General features: G+C 42.1%; 1 protein-coding gene across 1 annotated transcript in view; it reads right to left on the reverse strand.

Moving 5' to 3' along the window:
* Positions 1-16,996, reverse strand: part of LOC115364737 (uncharacterized) — a 56,570-nt gene extending 39,574 nt beyond the window's left edge. Inside the window, exons 1-6 of the mRNA XM_030059302.1 lie at positions 16,958-16,996; positions 8,729-8,833; positions 6,868-7,070; positions 5,831-5,994; positions 2,962-3,099; positions 1,500-1,588 (exon numbers count right to left, since the gene is read on the reverse strand). Of these exons, the coding sequence (XP_029915162.1) occupies positions 1,500-1,588; positions 2,962-3,099; positions 5,831-5,994; positions 6,868-7,070; positions 8,729-8,833; positions 16,958-16,996 (738 nt within the window). The remainder of the gene's footprint in view (positions 1-1,499; positions 1,589-2,961; positions 3,100-5,830; positions 5,995-6,867; positions 7,071-8,728; positions 8,834-16,957) is intronic.
* Between the last annotated feature and the right edge of the window lie 5,258 nt (positions 16,997-22,254).

The raw sequence follows: 22,254 nt of genomic DNA on the forward strand, positions 1-22,254 counted from the left end.
GAAAGAAAGAGAGAGGAGCACGCTTACACAAACCGCGTGTTTGTGCCTGTGTGTGTGTGTGTGTGTGTGTGTGTGTGTGTGTGTGTGCGTGTGTGTGTGTGTGTGTGTGTGTGTGTGTGTGTGTGTGCTGGACTTTTAGGATATCAGCAGTAGGGAGCGAGGTGATACCTGCCTGTGTTTGAGACACTCAGGCCTCCATCTACATCTCATCCAAATGCATAACATCATAGGGGCTCCTCTGCTTGCATGACAACACGAGCTGCACAGTGCACAGCCAAAATGTTACACTTTACCTAAAACATCAGTGCCATCAAAAGTAACTTGTCAAAAAGAAACATGGCTTTTCTTGCGCATTTAGTTAAACTTCAACTTTTTTTTGTTGTTGTTGAAAATCTCTCTTGAAAAACAAGAAGGTGTACTCTAAGTTTAAGGTTAAACTCCTCTTTTTACGCAGCCTCTAGAACTGGAATTCAAACATCCAAAGTCACCAACCAGGCCACATTATGTCTGTGTTTACCTTTTTAACATTCAGTGTGACCATCAAATTTGAGCTCTGATTTCATATACAATGTGTGCCAAGTGTAAAGGAGAAGAAACAGTGAAAGATAAGAAAAGTGAAAAATTGCTGTCAGCAACCCAGGGGTGTGTTCCTGTATGCATCACCAGTTTCATGCACACAGTGACTTGGGTTCACAGACATAGCCAGCACGGGTGAACCCACATTGTCCATAATTTCATGAATACAAACTGGGCTGGTTCTAGTTTGTTAAATGCTTTGGCACATCCAAACAAAATATAAACAAGTTGTGTGTGTCCATACCCGTCACTTAAGGCAGCCTAGAACTAGAAGTTACTAGAAGTTGTAACAGTGTGAACATAGCCTAAAGCCACGACAGAGAGTATTCACCAAAGAGTCACTAGCAGCTGAACACAGTGCACTAAAGTACTTTTTGTCTCTGTGTTCCTATCTTACATTTTTTTAAATTATTATTATTTACTTTTTAATTAATGTGGATTGTGGGGTCAGAATGCACAATTCCCGTTGCTCCTATTGATACATTTTGAGCGGGGAGGAGGGGTAGACAGTCGGGCTGGGTGGACAACTGCTGCTGCATGGTTAGCATACTAGCCAACACCAAAAAGCTTGTACTGACAATCATTTTTGTAGGAAATCTTTACTGGTGAACTGACCACACATGAGTAACACGGGCTGCTACACTCTCGTTTTTGTAGTGTGAATATTAATGTATTTACGTCTCCCTGTCAGAGAGGGAGATAAAGTCTCCAGAATTTAGCTATATGGACAAAATCTTTTTCAGGCACTCTGACAGACAACATGATTGGAGGTCTGGGCTTGGTACAAGTAAGTTTCAGTTTTTTCACACATTCTACAGCTGGTTTCAGTTTACTTTCAGTTCACTCATATCAGTGACTGGTGTTTCTTCAAAATAAATAAAAGGTTATCAGTGTTGTTGTTGATTTTTGTGATGGAACCTTACCTCCACATCTGAAGTCAGTGTCGTGAACGCTATTGTCATCTCTCCATCTGAAAACTCTTTCAGCTCCTTTGCCAGCAGCTGCTCTAATTCTATATCCCGTCAGTACACAGACACATACAGACACACAGACACACAGACACACACACACACACACACACACACTATTCAAGCATATACAACAAGAGGACTAACAACTATATCAAACACACATAAGAATACAAAACCATTACACTGGAGAGAGGAAAAACAAAAGCATGAGTGCAGTATGAACAGAGCAAGTGAATCAGTGTGTTGCACAGAGTAATATAACAACATTAGCTAATCAGCTAACACAGTCACAGCCCCCCCACCCCCCCACCCCTCCCACCCGTCCACCAAGTGGTAACCAGATTTTGCCTCACTCAGCATCTCTCCTGCATTACAGTATCCAGTATAATCCTGTCACACACACACTCACTCCTTGCATATGTTCTGCATTAATCTTTCATCTTTGCTGCAGCAGTAATATATACAGCGGTCACCATTATAAAAGAGGCCCCACCCTGCTTGAACTCTGCATTAGTACTGCAAGATGCTCCTGACATTTTTGTTTGGAGTAGAGCAACAATAGAGCAACAAGCATGCAAGTTGTGGGATTTCTACAAAAGCCTTCATTTTTTTAACAATTAGTCAAGGCTATTAAATGTATTTTATACATTTTTATGTACATGATGGCTAAAGTCTGTGTGCTAGTGTTTGCTGCTAGTTATTTATATTGTCTGCATTTGAATCCTGGATCTGTGTTCCATCCTTGCCATTAACCTTTAGACTCGAATTGTGGTTATTAAAAGGTTGATGGGACACCTGTTGCTACCTGCTGCACAATCTTCACAGATGGGCCTTGATGCAAGATAGTAATAGCAAACCAATACGAGTGGGAGTCAAGCTGGCTTTGAGGAATGTGCCAATAAGTTCTAAAAACTCAACAACTATGAGGAATGTCAGCTCAAATCTGTATTTCAGGTAACCAGCATGTATTTTCCAGTGAGTAAGTTAACATCAGTCGGCTCACAAGCTGTACAGCCACATACTTTTCCAATATTATCCTCTCTGTCAGCCAATGTCTGCTGCAGCCTTTCTTGTTTTCTGCTGCTAAACATTACTGAAAAAATATAAAGCCAATTCAGGGACAGTATGACGTTAGACTGAACAATGTAAGGAAAAATAATCAGCTGTGCTCAACTTTTACTAAATTTTACTCTTTCTGTCAGGAAGATCATTTGTTAACTCCAATCAGTGCTTGAATGAATGCAAAGGCACTCCATGGTCCAGCAGGGTAAAGCACATCCCACCTACTTGTATCTGTTTGGGTTCAAAGTCGCCGTTCATTGCATTTCATCCTGTCTCTTAAACTTCACTGTGCTCCACTAAAGAATACATGCTCTAAAATACTTGTGGCAGTGCTGTGGGGTCAGATGTGTACCTTGCAGCTTGGCCTCATCATGGCGTTCATCTGCAGTGACATCACTCCATTGATCCAGTGAGCTAATGAGCTCCTCCAGCTGTACTGAACGGCGGCCATGTTTGATCCACAGAGCTTCACTTTGTAGCCGCAAGGCCTCTGAGGACACACACACGCACACACACACACACACACACACACACACACACACATATACACATGAACATCAAGTTTGCCACATGGACAGGCTGCCAGTGACAGCTGACAAGTAGCAGTAGTTTATCACCTTACATACATGTGCAAATTTAAACCAGCAGAAAGGCAGTATGCAACATTTTTACAGTAAAAACACAAAATGACCATGATGTATCTGTTTTCGATAAGGTTGTTGATCATCTCAACCACTCATTTGGCCCTTTTCCACTAGTATCTACTCGTCTCGACTCAGCTCGACTCTACTCGCCTCGACATGGTTTCGGTGGTTTCCATTACAATTGAATAGCACCTCGCCGTGGGTGGAGTCGTCATAGCAAGGCGGCGCACCGTCCAGCTCCCTCTGGATTCTTTGGGCCGCCATCAAGCACAGAAAAGTCTCCACCTCTTCATTTGACCACGGTGCCGCTTTGCTTGCCATTTTCCGACTTTGCCAACTTCAGCAACGTCGCTGTTGCCTTTTTTTTTTTTTTTTTTTTTTTTTTTGTCGGGTTTTGTTTTCGTGCAGGGGTTGCTCTCGTCACTCCCTGTCCAATCAGTGGCCTGCACGGCGTTTACGTCACATTTTCGGCTGGACTCAGCTGGACTCAGCTCGCTTGGAACCTCGGCTGAGTAGGTCCTAAAATGGGACCTGCTACCAGGTACTACCACTTAATGGAGAAGTTCTCAAACCGAGTAGAGTCGAGCTGAGTCGAGCCGAGTAGGTACTAGTGGAAAAGGGATATTAGATTACTTCACCTGGAACTGGAACTTCTCAGTTTCTGCTCCAGCCTGCACTTTCTGTTTTGCAAGCCACCCCTACCCCTGAGTCAATAAAAGCAATACCAATAATCAGGTTATATGTAAATATTATTTTGCATAGTGATATTTTACCTGCTCATTAGATGTTTTTGTCAGATCTCTATTGCTCACTTTGCCTGTTATGAAATGTGACTCTTGCATTTCTGTCTATTATGAACTGCTGTAAGATGTGCCAGAAACATGTCACTGTTGTCGCAAATCTTTGCTTGCCAGTAGAGGTCAATAAAAAGTCATAAATTACATACTGCCCCTTTAACATAGTCTGTTCATCTGGTCTCATTAAATAGTCACGTAGATTTCTACTACAATTTCTGCCCACCCCTTGGATTAGTTTAACCCAAAGTTACCATCACAGGCAAACTTCCCAGAGTGTGCAAAACGTGACAAAATAAAATCTGGCAATAATGACGTTGTGAGCTACTATTAATTATTTTGCCATGTTCTTCCAAAGATTCCCAAACTCAAAAAGATTTATTTAATATAAATTGTTATCAGTAGGTGCTTAAAGACTGTATTTATTCTGAAGGAAATTCATTGTGATCAACCTAACCGTCTAATAACCTCCCAATCTGTCTGTCAATCTATGCCTGAATTTTGGAAAGTAGTCTGAAAAAACTAAAATTACAGCAGATTCAAGGGAATGTTCTGCTCTCCTCAGTGGATAAAGAGCAGAGAGGATTTTTTTTTTTTTTTTTTTAAAGGGAAGCAGCATGAAGAATCTCTAAATGAAGTAAGAAGCCAATGCAACAAAAGATGTTAATATTGGTTGAAACAGCCGTCCAGGACAGCTGTGCCTGTATAGCCATAAAGCATGCCGTCCAATAATGCTTGACTCACAAATACAAGAGACAGGAGTGAGCTGCCGGCTTCTGCAGGAATCAATGCTCTTGTGAGATTGCCTTGGCCGAGGAACTCTACCAAAATGATGTAAGAGCAGCGCTACATGCACCACTCTGTCTACGTCTCTGTTGTGCTGCCTGTGCCTCTCCCCTGAACATTTATCTGCCCTCATCCTCCTCTAACTCTTCTGTCTCTCTTGCCATCTTTATCCCTTGTTTCTTTTTCTTGATGTGTCTCTGTTCGCTTGCTGTAAATCGCAGTGCAGGACGGCTAAGAGGAAGAGCAGCCAAGCTTTACTGAACAGAGATCAGTCATGCCTCCTCCCCAACCTTTACACGGCTACTTAACATCGACAACCAGATTATCTGCCTAGCTGGCTGTGTGACTGACGGATGGACAGGCTCATGCAACCCCCACCAACGCACACACACACACACACACACACACATACACACACCACACACATGCACGCACACACAATTGTGAGATGGTTGGCGTTTCCCACACAGGACAGTACAATGAGCGGCAGAAAGATAACAGAGAGTCAATTTAGTAAACTTTTCTGGGATTAATAGTTAAACTGATGCTATTTCAAAAGTCCTGATACAATAAACCCCACCTAGCGGGCACGTCATGCGTACTGCAGTGTATGCCATCATTTGCAAATACAATTTTGCCCAAGTCGTTCAAAGACAAACACATTCTCCAGCCACACAAACAAACACACACACTTTTGTTGTCTGCCCTTTCATCTCCTGTCTCCCACTCCATCATTTACTGTTCTCTCTTCCCTTTATCCTTATAACTTTTCTCGCGCCAGTGTCTACCGTCTAATAAAACAGAAAAAAACAGTAGAGTCACATGATGAGATTCTGTGGGTCTTTCTGCACTCCTCCCTGCTCTCACTCGCCACCCCTCATCTCTCTCTTGCTCCATCTCTCCTGGTGGGTGTTAAGCGAGTCATGTCAAGGGATTTGTATGTGTCCTCCTGCATCGCCCCATTACTCCCCCTGGGGGTTGCCTGCGCCTCCCTCACCTCCGAGAGTCTCCCCCAGCGCCGCTCCGATGTGCTCTGCTGCCTCTTGAAGAATCTCCCTGGCGACCGTCGTCACTGCGGACGATGGCCCTTCCTCCCCCTCCCCCACTGCATCCCAGTGGACGACCCGCAGGACGCTGGACTCCAAAATGTGGTACTCAGAGCTGGAAGAGAGAGAACGAGAGAGAGGAGAGAGAGAGAGAGGAGAGAGAGGGAGATATGGATGGCTGCAGGGGAAGAAGGGATGATTGTGAGACATTTGCATAAATACAACTCCCCTTGGGGTCATAAGGGATCAGCACATACACACATGCACATGCAAGCCTGAAACACACAATCAAACAACCTCTCACTCACACATACCAACACTCTCGGTCACATTTTGGCATCAACAAATACAGATTTCCCAGCCAGAAGTGTGTTGCTCTGTGTGTGTTTGTGGTCTGCATTTGTATGTGTGGGTGTATAGTGTGTAGGTGCTTCACAGAACAATAACATGGGACCCAAAGTAAACAAAATGGGACCCGGACATGGATAAGCTTGCATGCTGTGCAGCTGAGCTTTGTTCAAACTCACAGAACTTTATTTTAAATTCTGGCGGAGGTCCCGAGGTTTTCAAAGATGCCAAACATGTCCTGCTGAATTACAGGTAATGTTTATAAAATGATGCACAAGATATGTAGATATTTTCAGTTCGTTGTAATGCTGCAGCCATAAAACAATGGGGTCTTGGGTTTGAGTATTTCACTCAATAGGCTATAAGTGTGATGTAGCTTCAATGAAGCGTTGCAACCAGCAGATGCAGAATACATATCCACCACCACTGTAAAATATGGGGGGAAAAAATTCTTTCAAGTTACTTAAAGAGTAACTTGAAAGGAAATCAGCATTTAAGATGTCATTAAAGAAGAACATAGATTAACTTTCAAATATTACCGGTGACTGTCTAAACTTTTTAGCTTTAGAAAAATTTGTCTCACATTTGATGTGTATGTGCGCTTCTATAGATGCGTACACAGATGTGTATGTGTGTTTACCTATCTAGCAGTCGATCTCTCAGCAGTGTGAGCGAGAGTTTCCCCTTTTGATGAAGATTCACCAAATCTACATCCTCTCTCCACAGCAGCAGGCTCTCACAAATTTTCACCCTCCGCAGATACGTCACTGTCTCTCCAGGTAGCATGCTGTCACATCGACGGACATATAAGACGGGCACGCACACTCCACCTGCTGGTTCCCTCTGGAGACAAACACACACGTACAATGAATTAGCAGCACACTGGAACGACAAACTGGTGTCCAAGTACAGAAAAATAGACGCGTGGAATCAGATTGTGCCCCATTGTAATGAAAACATCGGTTCTTTTGGCCTAGAAGTCTAAACATTAAGTGTTCTGCAGGGGAAATTCATTAAAATGTGTTTACACTGTTATTAGAGTGTAATTAAAAAGGGAAATTGCATACATTACCAACCATAAGACATGCACTAAAATATAAATGCACTAAGATATGAGATTGTGATGAGGTGAGGCACCTTCGAAAGAGCTGTGTGTGCATTAATTTGTTCATTGCTCATTTGTTTGTTAGTGCACGTGTAACGCTTCTTGCAATCCACAGTGCTTAGAGGAATTGCATTATACACTGTTAAGGCTGCACAGTCCCACGTAAGGCAAATACTTAGACTTAGACTTAGACTTAGACTTTCTTTATTGTCATTGCACAAAAAAAACACAGCAGTGAGTTTTTTGCAACAAAATGTCATTGCTTGGCTTCTGGATTACAACAGAGATGGAATTGTAGGGCAGTTTAAATAATCTATATAACTAGTGCTTAAAAAACAAGAGCTAAATAATAATGAGTACAAGACAGAATAAATAGATACAGTGTGCACTCATACATCAGGCAGTATGAGCTCCATGCTAATACACAGGAAGTAGCTTGGTGATTTTCTAACTGTAGTGAGTGAGTCGACGCATGAATTAAATATTTTGTTCAGCAGTTCTCTTGGTTACAACAGCACTGTGCAACCACAGCACTTTGGTGTTAACAGGTGCAGTTTTTAAAGTCAGTGTAGCTGAACTCACTCTAAACATGCAAACCCCCAAAGCACCTAAAAGTGCAAGCACAAGCACACTTGTTGCCTACACAGGTGTCTCAGAAAGGGGGCTATACACGCCAGAGGGTTTTTGCAAATAATAGGATATTATCAAGTTTCATCAAGATTCATAAATATAAGATGGAAATAAGCTTGACAGTAAGATTCATCAAAAGTTGAAGAATCGTATGAGCTGCATGAAGTGCAACAAGTGGCATATTTGTGGGCTAAAATCATTCAACAAGGGGGACTCTTCCATATTGTTTGGAAAAAATGGGGTCTAATAATAAGTACATTTTTGATCTATTATTTATTTCATTGCCTACTTTCACAGAGCTTTGTTCAAACTGCAGTCAGTGAAGCAATAGCTAATACATGGCAAAAATCAAGACATTTCTGAGACTATGTAAGGACTTCTGGTAAGGACATGGTGAGTACATGCAAACATACTCGCACATTTATTTGTACTGTTTTACTTGTGTTGACATTTGATGGCCCTCGCCAAATTCAACAAAAATGCAGAATGAGGGTTGTACTCACTCAGCCAATGAATACAACAATATACAATACAATATTGAAAAAGAAAATGGAAAATTCACTTTCTGAGTCTGACACATTTTTACTGATCATAAAGACCAAGGAAAACGCACCAAACTGGTATCTACTTAAGTTTGCTCTCCTCACTCAGGACAAAACATTAACCAATCCTAGCTCTGATTATAATTTTATACCATATCCCTAAACCGTTTGCTCTTCTATAAAACCAAGTGTTTGTTTCCTCCAGCAGGCACATTTCATTTTACCTGGTCGAGGTGAAGTGCTAGGCTCAGCGTTGAGGCCACTGTGTCAACATCTGCTTCTGGCCCGCCTAAAACAGCATGGATTTTGGGAACCTCTGATTCCTCTGCCTGGAAAACAAACACACATGCATGTACAAAGCGAGGAGTTAATCAAAGGTATGACTTTGACAGAAATGAAATGCTCGCTCTGATATCATTAGCCACAGAGTGATATCTGATCCCTTTGCTTTCCAGCATCTGAACCAGCTCTGTGAGGGAAGCAGAGTGGCAGTACAGTTTATCAATATTTGGTTTAATAGCTGATATTACTGTACCAGTGAAGCTCCTTGAGCCTGCATGACTGAGTTGGATGACTGCAGTATTCTGAAACCAACACTATGCATTAATAATGAAATCATAGCGTTGCAAGGTTTTAAGACATGCTTGAAAGAGAATACTATTCAGTGTGCACTGCACTGTAAAAGGTACACTCATTGTAACAGACTCACTGTAATATAAACAAAGGCTACTTAGTTAGGGCAAGCAGACAGTAATGGCTGTTACAATAGAAAGATTAAACACTCTTCTCTGTGTAAAAAAAGGCAGAAAATTACTTGCTTCTCATATCTTGGAGAAATTCTATGATAATAACGGTTGTATAGCCCATACTTACTATGTGTTAGCAGTATTAGTGTTTGTACATCTTTTAAATCTAAAAATATTTATGGAGGAAATGTTTTATTCATTCATTCATTCATTCATTTTCTTATTTTCTTATTTAACAAAAACCTTAGACTAACATATGTGAGCATGCCAGTGTCCAGTGGTCTCCAGGTCATGTTATTGTCACATAATCCACTTCATGGTGGAGGAAAGTCATTTGTGCCCATATAACACCAAATTTCATTTTCAATTTCAAAACCAGCACATGTCAGAGTAGTTTTTATATATTTTTTATATCCTATATTGAGACTGTAGGAAGGAAGAGGAGTGGAGACAGGACAGAAAGCTCTAATGGAATTTGATTATAAGCCGGTGGGCAACTAACTCTTTTTGTTAATGTAACAAGGGTCTGCTACATCATAATGCAATTAGGCAAATTCTTTCTCTGTAATTACTCTCACTTTTAAGTGAAAATTAAAAGGAGACAGGATGTTCCACCCCTGCTATCTTCCTTGTTAAATTAGAACAGCCAGCCTCTATACACACAGCCACCCCAAGGCAGCAGTGGGTGCTCTGTGTCAATCTCCAGTGCTTTATCTAGCCTAGATAAGCCAAGCCTCCAACAGTAAAGCCCTGGCCTGCAGCCTGTGCCATGAATCAGGAAGCAAAATGTGGATACAATGAATATCATGCCTCTCTGTGCCTCTCTTAATGGGCTGGATGAGGATGGAGGAGGTGGGGATAGGATGGTATGAGAGTGGGAAGGAAGAAGAAATGAGGGAGGGAGGGAAGGTTTAGAAGGAGAAAGGTAGCCATGGGTGGATTGAGAGAAACAGGGATGAAAGGGGAGGAGGGATGGAGAGAAGAGAAGGATGGGAAGAGGACGATGTCCAGGTGGGCTGAGGAAAATAGAGGGGGCTGGGAGGATGAAGGCAGAGGGAAGTAATGAGCTCAGGGAAGAGAGGAAATTAATGTTTGGAGAGGAGGACAGAAAGGCAAAGGGAGAATGGAGAGAGGAAGTGATGGGAGGTCGGGGAGAGAAGAGCGAACGAAGGAAATGAAACACAATGAAATATGAGATGTGAAAATTAAGCTGTAGAGGAAGTGATGCTGAATATTGGGTAAACTGTGACTGTTTTTATGACTGTGACTGTGGGACCTTACGTACATGTCAGGTGAAACAAGATTTATTTTTTGTAGTCATATCATAATGTGAATCATACATTACTGCTTTTGCTCAATAACAGAATTAGGCCTAATAACTGACTTTTTCACCAGCCGCATATAAAAGCACTCTGTTGCTACACTGCACAACTATTGCGCAAGATTAATAATTATACCCCTGCAGTTTATGGTCTCCTTAGAAAAGCACCAAGAGCAATGGGTTAATTTTCTTTCTGCAACTACAGTAGATTTCCAAGGCAGACAATCAAGCTGGCATCCCTCTCTGCCAATAAAGCACTGCATATAACAGAATTACTTTGAGAGGTCTTATCTAGCAGGACATGCAGTAACGACTTGGCATGTAATTCAAAATCATAGAGTGCTGGTTGGTGTGACTGCAAGACATCCATGAGGATTAATATGAAGTCTAATTTGACACCTCCAAAATCAAGAGCTACATGTTTTTCACAGCTATTTCACTGTTTAACTAAATGGGTAATCCTGTTCTCTGAAATACCATCCTGGTGGATTAGCTGCTGATTCGCAAATTTGTTGACATGCCAAATATATAATGGAGTCTGGTAACTTAAGAGAGCTTAGCACCAAGATAGATAGATGAAGAAATGGATAATGTCTATAGGATAGTGATAGTGCCTTGTTTCTGTCTATGTGGCCTGACCAGAGGAGTGGCCTGGATAAACGGATTGAATGAGGGAGAGAAAGAGAGGCTAAGACGCAGCATATGATACAAAAAAATGAGTGAGACAAGAGAAAGGAGGGCAAAGAGTTGGAAGAGGGTCGTGAATAAGAGATAAAGAGATGAGATTGAGGGAGTAGGGTGAGTAGATTGAGTGAGTCAGATATGAGGAGGAGGAGGTGGAGGATGGCATGAAGGGGGTGAACCAAGAATGGAAGAAAGGGGGAAGGGAGGGAGGGAGGGTGGAGGAAGGATGGAGAATGAAGATGAGAGACAAATGGAGGCAATGAGGGAAGGAAAGCACAGGAGTGATAGATGGAGAGGTTAGGGAGAGAGGAAGGGAAAGAGGAGAAGGAGAGAGGGAGAGAGAGAGAGAGTGAGAGAAAGAAAGAGAAGGATAGGGACATGGTGGTCTGTAGCCAGAACCTTCGAAGGAGAGAGGGGGGGAGGGGATGGAGGGGGAATGGGTCGATACTAGATAGCCGGAGAAGGGAAGAGATGCATTAGTAGGAGAAAGGGCCACTCAGTGTCTGTTCAGCTGCACTGTGAGAATATCTGTGTGTGAGTGAGGGAGTGTGTGTGCGTGCACAAGTGTGTGCGTATGCACATTGTACATCTGATATCTGTCAATCTGAGCACCCTGTCTTTCTCCCTCCGAGCTCTATCTCCCTCTCATCACACCCAATTCATTTCTCCTCTCCTCTCCTGTGCAGTGGTAATATGCTGATTCTTCAAGTCATGCTAATCTAGTCTGAATGGACCCAATGATGCTGGATACTTTGATGAATACAACTAATATCTGCATTTCACTCATTATTGGCCAAGTTTATGATCAAAATATATTACTCCCACTGTCCCACTTTCACTGGACTGAAGTGTTTTGCATTCACAAAGTAAAAACTTCTCATAGAGAATGCAAAAATGTGTGATAGCCACAGAATGTATTTTGAAACTGTATATTCACTCTTCACTAGTAGTCTTTTTAACCAGTGGAGAAAAAATGATGGCATCAAAATTCAGTGCATTGACCCATGTGGGGATGAAAAATTGTGAAATGGTCTTGAGCAGGACCTACACGTTGATCATCTCCAGTACACACACAAGCATGCTAAAAAGAGATGCTGGCTAGCATCAAAAATCCCAGGCTGAGGTTTTAACTGTTATTGGCCCTGAATATGGTGCCTGTTTAAAAAAAAGTGTTAAATATTTGGTCCATTGGTGTAAAAGTGGTGAAAATAACTCACTGCAATAATAAAATGTCTGGACCATAAGCTGGACATTGTAGGCATTTTCTATAAGCTGAGCTGCAGCCATACAGCTGTTCAGTCTGAAAACTGAGGACATGATGTAGTCGGTTGCCAGTTTGTTCCAGAAAATACAATAATAAAAAATTCATTTTTGGACACCACTGCTCATCAGCAGTCAGTCATATGCTTACACTGTTATATGTCCAAATTACTACCAAAATAATGTATATTGGCATTAAAACACTGACTTGAATCAGAATTTTCATTGTTTTTGCTTGAAATTGTGTGCAAAAGCAGAGGAGCCCACCGCATGCTTATAGTGTTGTATTGCAGCAGTGCTGCTCCAGCTGCCAGAGGAGCTGTTTATAAAACTGTACACTGAGATAGGGAAGAGCTGGGTATATTGATATATCAATATCATGATATCAGACAAAGGATCCTCTGGGAATTTGGTTATTGTAATATCATATGGCTGAAATGTTGTCATTTCCTGGCCTTAAAGGCTGCATTGCAGTTCTTTTTTACAGTTAGACTTTTTTCCACCTGCTTGTTTCTTTTTCATTTCTTTGTTTCTCAAAAATTTCTATCATAAATGCAGCAATAGCCATGGCCTATGTATTGTTACATGTCATGTATCATCAGCAAAGAGGTGTTGGGTCAGAAATATTATATTTTATTTTGTCAGTATCAACCAGCCCTAGTAGGGGGCATGTACAGTGCAAGTTTAACTAATGTATATAAAAAATATGTATTCAGTGGTCATTGCTGGTCAGGTTCAGGGGGTACTGCATCCTATCCAAGCATACATGAGATGGCAGGTAGGTCGCCAGTCCATCATAAGGAGAACACACTTATATTCATACCTGTATGGAAAGTTCACAAAGTTCAGACTGACGTACACATCTTTGGACTGTGGGAGGAAACCTGAGCACTCAAAGGTAATAACGTAAACACAAGGGGAACATGCAAAGATGTCACAGAAAGGGCTAATGCGGGATATCAGACTTTCTTGCTGTGGTGACAGTATTAACCGCTAAGTCATCATAACACCCTTCACTTAAAAATATACTGAGGCTTTTGTGGGACACAAAACCCAGCATATAGTTTGGGAGGACAGAGCATTTTGTGTAACTTTTTAACAATTTACTGCCTTTAAAAGTAGCACAAATGTGTGTGTGTGTGTGTGTGTGTGTGTGTGTGTGTGTGTGTGTGTGTGTGTGTGTGTAATCCCAACTGTGATAGAGAAATGTTTTGAAAATGTCAAAGTGTGGAGTGAGCAAATTTCAGTAATGAGCACAAGCACACACTGAAGGACAGCATGTTCACTCTGTCAAAGCCAGACTTAAAGTGGTTCTAAAACCCTCTTTGCGTTGTTGTGTGTGTCTGTGTGTGTATGTGTGTGTGCGTGTGTGCATATAGGCAGTCCACTCAGCACATTGCTTCAGCTGTATGCCAAAGAGAGATAGAGCAAAGTAAGGAGTGTTGTGTGGCTGTACAGAGAAATCTAGAGTGAGAAAGAAAGATAGGTCCAGTAAGCATTAAGAGCCAGGCCAATTAGAGGTATGGATGTTCTGGATGGCAGCCATACAGAGAGAGAGAGAGAGAGAGAGAGAGAGAGAGAGAGGGAGAGAGAGAGAATGACAGACAGAGGAGAGAGTGGGAGTGGTCAGCAAAGGAGGGGATCATGAAGTGCTGGTTTCTGTACTGCGGAACTGGAAGAGAGAGAGAGAGATAAAGAAGGATGAGAGAGAGGAAGAAAGAGAGGAAGAAAGAGGGCGGGAGACAAGAGAGAGAGGGGGAGAGAGAGAGAAAGAGAGAGAGAGAGATGGAGGGAGAGAGAGAAAGAAAGTCGATGAACATGACATGTGTTTCACTTTATCTGCAACCTCCATGACACTCATCAGTTGTCATCCTTATCACCCAATTACCCTGCTGTTCCCTGATCTTCCGCCTGGATTTGCTTCTTTGATTCGCTCCTCTCTTCCACACTCAGTGCAGTCCAGATAAAAGCGCTTTTCCCTTTCAAGAATTTAATTTGAGATAAGCTGTTCATATGGTTACTTATGTTGTGCTCATAAACACCCACATGTGGATGAGCAAACCAAATATTTTGAATAAAACCATGGGAACTGTGGCCAGGCCATGGAGATTACTACTAAACTGAAAAAGCTAAATACATGCAAGTATCCCAGGTTATATCAGTCTATTCCATTATTCATGCTTATTTGGATTAAATATGCAATGCAATGAAATGCAATAAGCCCATTATCTCACATCTTTTTCTCTATAGTCCCGACTTCCCTGACTGCCATGTCTCTCATACTAATCTCTGCCTCTGACACAGAACAGAAAGCATTCAGTTTTTTTATCCAATAGCAGTGTTTTAGTCTTATACTTTTCTATGTTACCTTGACTTTCTCCATTTCTTCGATTTCTATAGATTTATTCACAATATTTGCACTTCCTGAGGAATTGTAACAGCTCAAAAATCATCAGCATGGACAAACTCCAAAGGCCAGGAAGTGTAAACTCACTTGGTGGGGTATTAGTGGAGCTTTGACATTTTATGGTCGTACTAATTATTATGCAGCAGAAAACGTGCCTGTAGTGCCATAAAATTATCTTGAGGACTTGTTGTCACTGTGTTTACATACTCAGTCTTGCACTTACAGAAGGACTTGTGACTCCCTTCCTTCCTTCCTTTCTTCCTTCCTCCCTTCCTTAAGATCAACTCTCATGATCTCAAATCTAGCCTAAATTATACAAGAAAAAAAAAAGGTTAATGAATCTAAATTTGACTTTGAGGTGGACTCTCTTGAAGGTCTCAATACATGGGTGTTTGGTTAAAAATGCATACAGTTTGGAAATGTGGAAGTGTACTGGATAAAATGCAAGAAACTAAAAATCTAACTGTGGAAAAATATACCTTTAGATATCACTGCAAAGTTATATTGTTTTTACCGCATATTTACTGCTTGCTTCAAAAAAAATTGTGTGTGTGTGTCTTTGTGTCTGTGTGTGGGCAGGTGGGGGTGAGTGGCTGCCAAGTGGGATATCTGCGTTGTTTAAGTCTGGCTTATTTACCTCACCTGAATGTGCTAGACATACTTTGAAGCAAGAAGCAGCAGCAGTGCCTCCCCTGGCACAAAGGTATGACCATCAAAGCCTGAATCCCAATACCGACATACCCTTCAAAGTAAAAGACCTCATATCTGTACACACAATATAGGGTCTCTGAAAAACACTTAGAAGTGCCACATTTTATGCCCAGGACATCAAAGAGAAAGACCTGATGTGATTAAGGTGGCATACGTTATGACTCACTTTTACAACACACTCGCAGTGGCTCAGGCCATACCTCATCCTTCAAAACATGTTCATACTAATTTGGACAAGCTGTTTTATGTCCCATCCAGCAACAATAGTTTATGTCATTATCTTTAAGAGGTGAGAAAAGGGTTTGAATGTTGCTGATGTACATCTCTGCACTGGCCTGCTGGTAAAATCCAGTGAAAGGTTTGTGTGTAGTATCAAATAAGGTTATGTAAAGGACACAAAGTGTTGGAGCAAGCCATCTTCACTAAATGAGTGCAAGAGTGCCAACAGAGCACCAGTGCCAATATCAGTATAATATGGATGCATTACAAAATGCTACAGCAGGGATGGGAGTATGTGTTCATTGCTCACAGCAGTAGAAACATATTATCATGACCACATATTCAGATTAAATTTAAAGGGGGTATTGCAAATTTATCTACATGCAAACACTGAGACACCAGTTTTAGGGCCCTTTGGTAGTCCAGGGCCTCAAGGCACCTGCATGCTGAGTTTGTGATCCACACAAGACTGCCTGGTGTGAGAGTTTGTGCTGGTGTTGCAGGGCACTGCTGAGAGTTCACCTGATCAGCTATGGGTACAGAATGGTAAACAAAATCCCTATATACTCCACAAATTCAGTATCACATAGATATAATTATTAAGGTGTGTGTATGTGTACACCAGAGACACACAATACTGCTATAGTGGCACCACTGTCACTCAGATGAGTTATTATGTTGTTAAGTTTGCATGAGGTGTTCTGATATGTGAGCAGTCTCTGAGTTTTAGATAAAATGCAAATGAGTCAGTATCTGCAGAGCAACCAAACAGCAGCGGAGGACAGCCTCTGGCTGAACTTGTTGATGTCACACCTCTCCCTCATCTGAATTCAGCCCCTCATTCAAATTCACTGACTGTCGTCCCTCTAAACACAACAAGCTTATTGTTTGGGGCCAGCGACACGTTTTTCCCTGCAGTACCATATTGTCGATCTACAGGTGCTTGGGGGACCAAAGGACCGAGCGAGGAGGCTTTCTGTGCGCTTTTTCAGCAACAGGAACGCAGCCTGTAGCACAGCAGTATCAGCCTGTACGTCATGGTCTCATTTATCACCAACAACCCGGTATTACGCCGCTGAGGCTCCGTTTTAGGCTCTCAACTCACCCCGAGTCTGCTCTGGACCCTCCGCAGATAGTCTTCCATGTCGGCCTGCGTCGCTGCGGTGCTGCTGCAGATCTCTCCATGAACCAAGTTTCGGCAATAAAGCTGCCGATGTTTTTTCTCTGCTTCCGAGTCCCCCGCTGCGCTCCCACTGCAGTACTGTTGTCTATGCCGTCGGTCCTCCCCTTCTCTGTACGGGGCTCACCCACAACACGGCGTAGCGGGTGTGACGGTAGGCAGAGCACATCCGACGGGGGCGCGCTCGATGGATTCGACCGCGCTTCCTGCCGTAGGGAGCCTCCCCCAACCCCAGCCCACCTTATGCAAAACCCCAACCAAGCGTCCACCAATAGCAAAACACATGTATCTCGTTATACAGTGAATAGTAAACAGCAGCGTAGTGCAATGTGGGAGACGCGTTGGTACCATGGACAGCGCCCTTCCCAGTCAGGGCACGCAGCCCAGGCACTACGGGGCAGCGTGTTTACGGTTTTAATGTTTATTTAAGCACATATTGCACTTTTTAGTGCAGTGACTACACACATCCTTTTACATATATAATTGGTACGTGCTCCAATTAACACAAATTAGGCAGTGCAGTTTTACCGCAACATGGTTCGGGGAGCCCACATCCAAAACAATAATCAGAGCGCCCTGCAGTATCGCTCGTGTGTGTGTGTGTGTGTGTGTAAGTAAGGGAGAGAGAGAGAGAGAGAGAGAGAGAGAGAGAGAGAGACACATAAATCTTATGTTCACTGTTATTTTTCATTTGATTGTGCTGTGATGTGACTCACATGGTTAGGTTTCAGTTTAATTAAAGTATCCCCAATCCACACGCACACACACACACACACACACACACACACACACACACACACAGACAGACAGACACGCGCGCACACGCACACGCACGCACGCACAAACACACACACACACACACACACACACACACACATACGTCTTGGAGATTAGCCAGTCCTGAAACTTTAATATTTAAAATGGACAAGGCGTTTATCAGTGGGTCAGGGTTCCACCAGATTTGTCTTTCACACACTCTCTCTCTTGCTGGAGATGGCTGCCTGTGTAGTGGAGGTTGATCTTGTTATCAGATACAGCCGGATGCCAGATCATTATAAATCAGGACACCACATGTTCCAAAATAATCCAGGTCCAAAAAGCCTGGACTAGGAAGAACTGCTTCATTACGGTCGCAGCTCCCTTACCTGAACTGAACTTAACTGAAACTCTCACTTAACTGAAAACCAGAGGCAGATAAATCGGTTAGATTACAGAGATGGCAAAAATGTAAACTGTAGACCTGCAATACTCTTTGAAACTCTGGACAATAATTAAGAGCTATTACTAGTTTTACTTGAACTTGAACTTGAACTTACATTTTTGTATATTTGCTTTCCATCCGTCTTCTTTGTTAGTTCTTCAGGTTATGATTTCTTTACTTTCCCAGGAAGCCATTTCACAACCTCCACAGAAAATACCTAAACTGTTGATTATGATCTGCAGGTTTTATGTGTGGTTAAAGAGTGCAGTAGCAGAGTAAGGTTTTATAGGTGAGAAAAGGCGCCTGAGAGGAGGCTATATTAGGGCTATATTATCTGAGAATGGGTGTTCCTCAGAAGTTGGTCAAGACAGTTCATCAACAGGACACAAACCAAGTTTTGCAGGATATCTGTGTCCCTGTCACTCAACAGGCTGGTAGGACCACTAACATACTGGTTTGGGAGAGCAGTGAGGTCAGCCTGCCAAGTGAAAAAAACTTGAATGGGAGGCTGTACAGAAAAGGGTGCTTGGTAGGCTTAAAGCACATAAAAGAGGAAAAGAAGCTAGAAAAACACTAAAGTCATTACTTACAATTAGTTACAATTACAGGATGAATGGCATTAAGCTCATTAAACATAGCATAGTTTCAGAAGCAGTGTAGTCCACATGACAACAGGAGAGGAAACTGTGGAGCTAGGCAACAGTTTGACAGAGGACAGAGGACGGTAGGGAACAAAGACTGAGCTAGGATAGTTTTGTATAATATTTTAAATTTGAAAAGCCTCTGTTAACGAAAGAGAAAAGTTGAACCTGAAGGCTGTAACATGTTCATATAGGCCACAAGGGAAGGTGGCTACACATAAGGAAACAATTAGGGCTGCAAGTTGCTCCCAGGATCGATGAATTTATCAGTAGCCATGCATGTGATTGTTGTCAAACTCCCTGCTCTTTATCAAGACAATCTGTAGACTCTGTTTTTGCTGCTGGAGAATTTTCCCTCTATAAGTCTTTCTGGACGTGTAGTACCATTTCAGCCTACTCAGTGTCATAACAGTAAATTGTGATAGATGCCATTTGCTATGAATGAAAACAATCTTGGGATAAGTTCAATTACCTCCAAGCTGAGTCTGTCTTGGCAGTGTGGTTGATGAGACAGCTTCTGAGAGAGGAAGAGAGAAAGCGAGGAAGACAGGAAGAGAGGAAGATAAAGAGACAGAAGGAGGAGGAGAGCCAGTGTGCTGGCAGGACAGAGGTGGCAATCACTGTCCAGTCTCTATTACACTGTAAAGCATGCAGATGCTGCTCAGGCTTGCATGTGTAATCTGCCTGCATTCTATAGCCATTACTGTAAAAATGCAATGACAGCTTTGCATTTTTTTTAATTAGACACTGGATTTTTGGCAAGGGCCTAAGGTGTTGATACTCACTCAGGACAAATAGGCTTATTACCATGCAAACTTTCAAATTAAGTAAAAATTACTAAAACAGGATTTGGATGGCTTCTCAACAACTGAGGTAAATATTGCAAGCATCATTAACATGTCAATATTTTGCATTTGCTTTTCACATGCATCCCCTAATCCCTGGTTTGTCATCATTATTATCATTAATGCTTATCATAACATGCATGTCATAAAATGAGCCTCAATGCAAAGACCAGAAAAGTAGCAGAAGGTAAGTAGCTGTGGAAAATTGTTCAGATCCATGAATCTTGATTATTTGGAAAAGAGAAAGACAAAACAAGACTGAAAGCTGTGTAAGCAGAGAGATTACGAAATTATGACGTCGTTACTGTTAGTCCATTGTAAGAGAGCAAAAAGATCTGTCAGTTTTGTACAATGTGCAGTTGAGTTTTCAATACATAATTTGTGAGGGCAACAGGCAAACAGACAGCTACCTGTTTTCTTTTATGGGAAACATAACAGCGAGGTCTTGAATCTAAATCATTTCCCCATTATACGCCAATAGAGCTTCTGCACTATAGTTCCAAACTGGTTCATTTTGCATTGAAAACAATAGGCCCTGCTAATTGATTTTAATGGCTCTCTCCGCCACGATGCGCCCCTTATGACTTCGAGAGGGGTCTTTAAGATTATTATTATTAGTATAATTGCCATTACCCCCACACTTTCCCTTTCCGAATGGGAGACAGAGGAAGAATATCTTTGCCCTTAAGCTGAACAAATAATTATGAGATTCAGGAAACAAACAGACGAACATAAGCGCGCGCGCGCGCGCCCACACACACACATACACACACACACACACACACACACACACACACACACACACACCACCTTAGAGGAGACCCCCTCCTGGCGACCCTCATTCCCCCCGCCGCCCTCTTTCTGCAGCGTGCCGCTTGTAATTTATGCAAAATTAATTGATACATCTCTTATAATTGATGTGCTGTAAACTTAATGAGTAATTTATGTAATTAGTCAATTAAGGATAATTCCAGCATATGTTCCGTATGCCCAGAAGGTGTGCTTTACAACTAGTTATTTGTCCAGGAGTTGGGTGCAGGCGAAGACTGCCGTAGACTACCTAATTAATTTTGTTATGCAGATCAGCCACGGTGTCTATTTAACGGCCCCCTTTGTGAAAACAGATTTAATATTGATCTTTCCCGGGCGTTTAAAGAAGATGCTTTTACCCGCGTTGGCCTCTGAGGGCCTCTGAGTTTCAAAACTCATTTTTTCAGGAGCCAGGAAAACAATTAGGCAAACAAAACAAAAACACAAACACAACAACCGCTGTCTTTATTTAGGGTGTTTTTTTTTTTTTTTTTTTTTTTTTTTTTTTATGAATGTTCGCTCTTTGTTAGGGGAAGTGGCACTAAAAAGTGAATTTCCTTGCAATTACATGACCGTCTTTAAAATATGCTCTCTGTCGACACGGATGACCCTTTGAGCGGGCTTGAAGGACTGAGACATAACGGGAGAGATACACCGGCTAATTAATTGACACAGTTTTGAATATTCATACCTAATACAGCGAGCTTGCCCTTAATTACATTGTTGGACTTCTCTCCTAGGAGGCTAAATCACGGAAGGCTTAATTATTGTAATGTATTCGGGGGCCCACCGGGGCACCAAGGAAGACAGGAGCCGTCAAGGACCTAGTCATGACACCTGGACAGAGAAAAAATATACGGAAAGGGAGCAGCTTTTGTTGTTCTCCGCTGAACAGAATTCAGAACAGGGGAGTAAGTTTGTTTACATCCTTGTAGGATTCACCGGAGAGTGTTTGAACAGACAGACAGCCGCCGGACTCCCCTCTCAGCAATTAATCAACAACAACGTGTGTGTGTGTGTGTGTGTGTGTGTGTGTGTGTGTGTGTGTGTGTGTGTGTGTGTGTGTGGCTGAGAGGAGAGTAGCGCGCTGATGATTTTGCGCAAAAGGAAGACATGATTTATTGTTTGCAAAGTCTGAAAGTGCAGTCGAGCAAATTTATCACAAAGCAATTTTGTTTATATTTTTTATTCTTAGCCTTTTCTGACTTCAAGTGACAGGAGCAACGACGGTAACTCAGATCAACACTCTCTGTCATGGATAATCCCATCATGTTTACTCACTACTGCGCAACGCAATTAAAGGTATCCAAAAACTATCATGGTAAACTGTGCGCGTGCATTAACTGTGGAATTACTAACTTAACAAATGTGTTCTTATAATTAATAATCTAACATTGTATGTTGGAATAAAGAATAAATAATATGTTTCCGTCAAAGTCTCTATTGAAGTTCTGTTGCTTTGTGTACTATTGACACCCGATCAGTGTTTATTTACGCAGTTCACGCAATGTTTATTTTCTCGTTGACGGACACTGTTAAATTTAAATCCAATTTGAGCTCACTTTTTACCATTTTTACAGTATAAACAATTTCTCATCCTCACGCTTTGTTTTAGAAGAATTCTCATTTTCGGCTTCCTCCCTTAAGGTCAGAGGTCATGAGCAGCGCCTCTGGAGCTGGGAAGGATTCAGTGACTTGCTCAAAGACACTTCAGAAGGGAGGATG

Source organism: Myripristis murdjan, chromosome 9 (genome assembly GCF_902150065.1).
Source record: "Myripristis murdjan chromosome 9, fMyrMur1.1, whole genome shotgun sequence".
Lineage (NCBI taxonomy): Eukaryota > Metazoa > Chordata > Actinopteri > Holocentriformes > Holocentridae > Myripristis > Myripristis murdjan.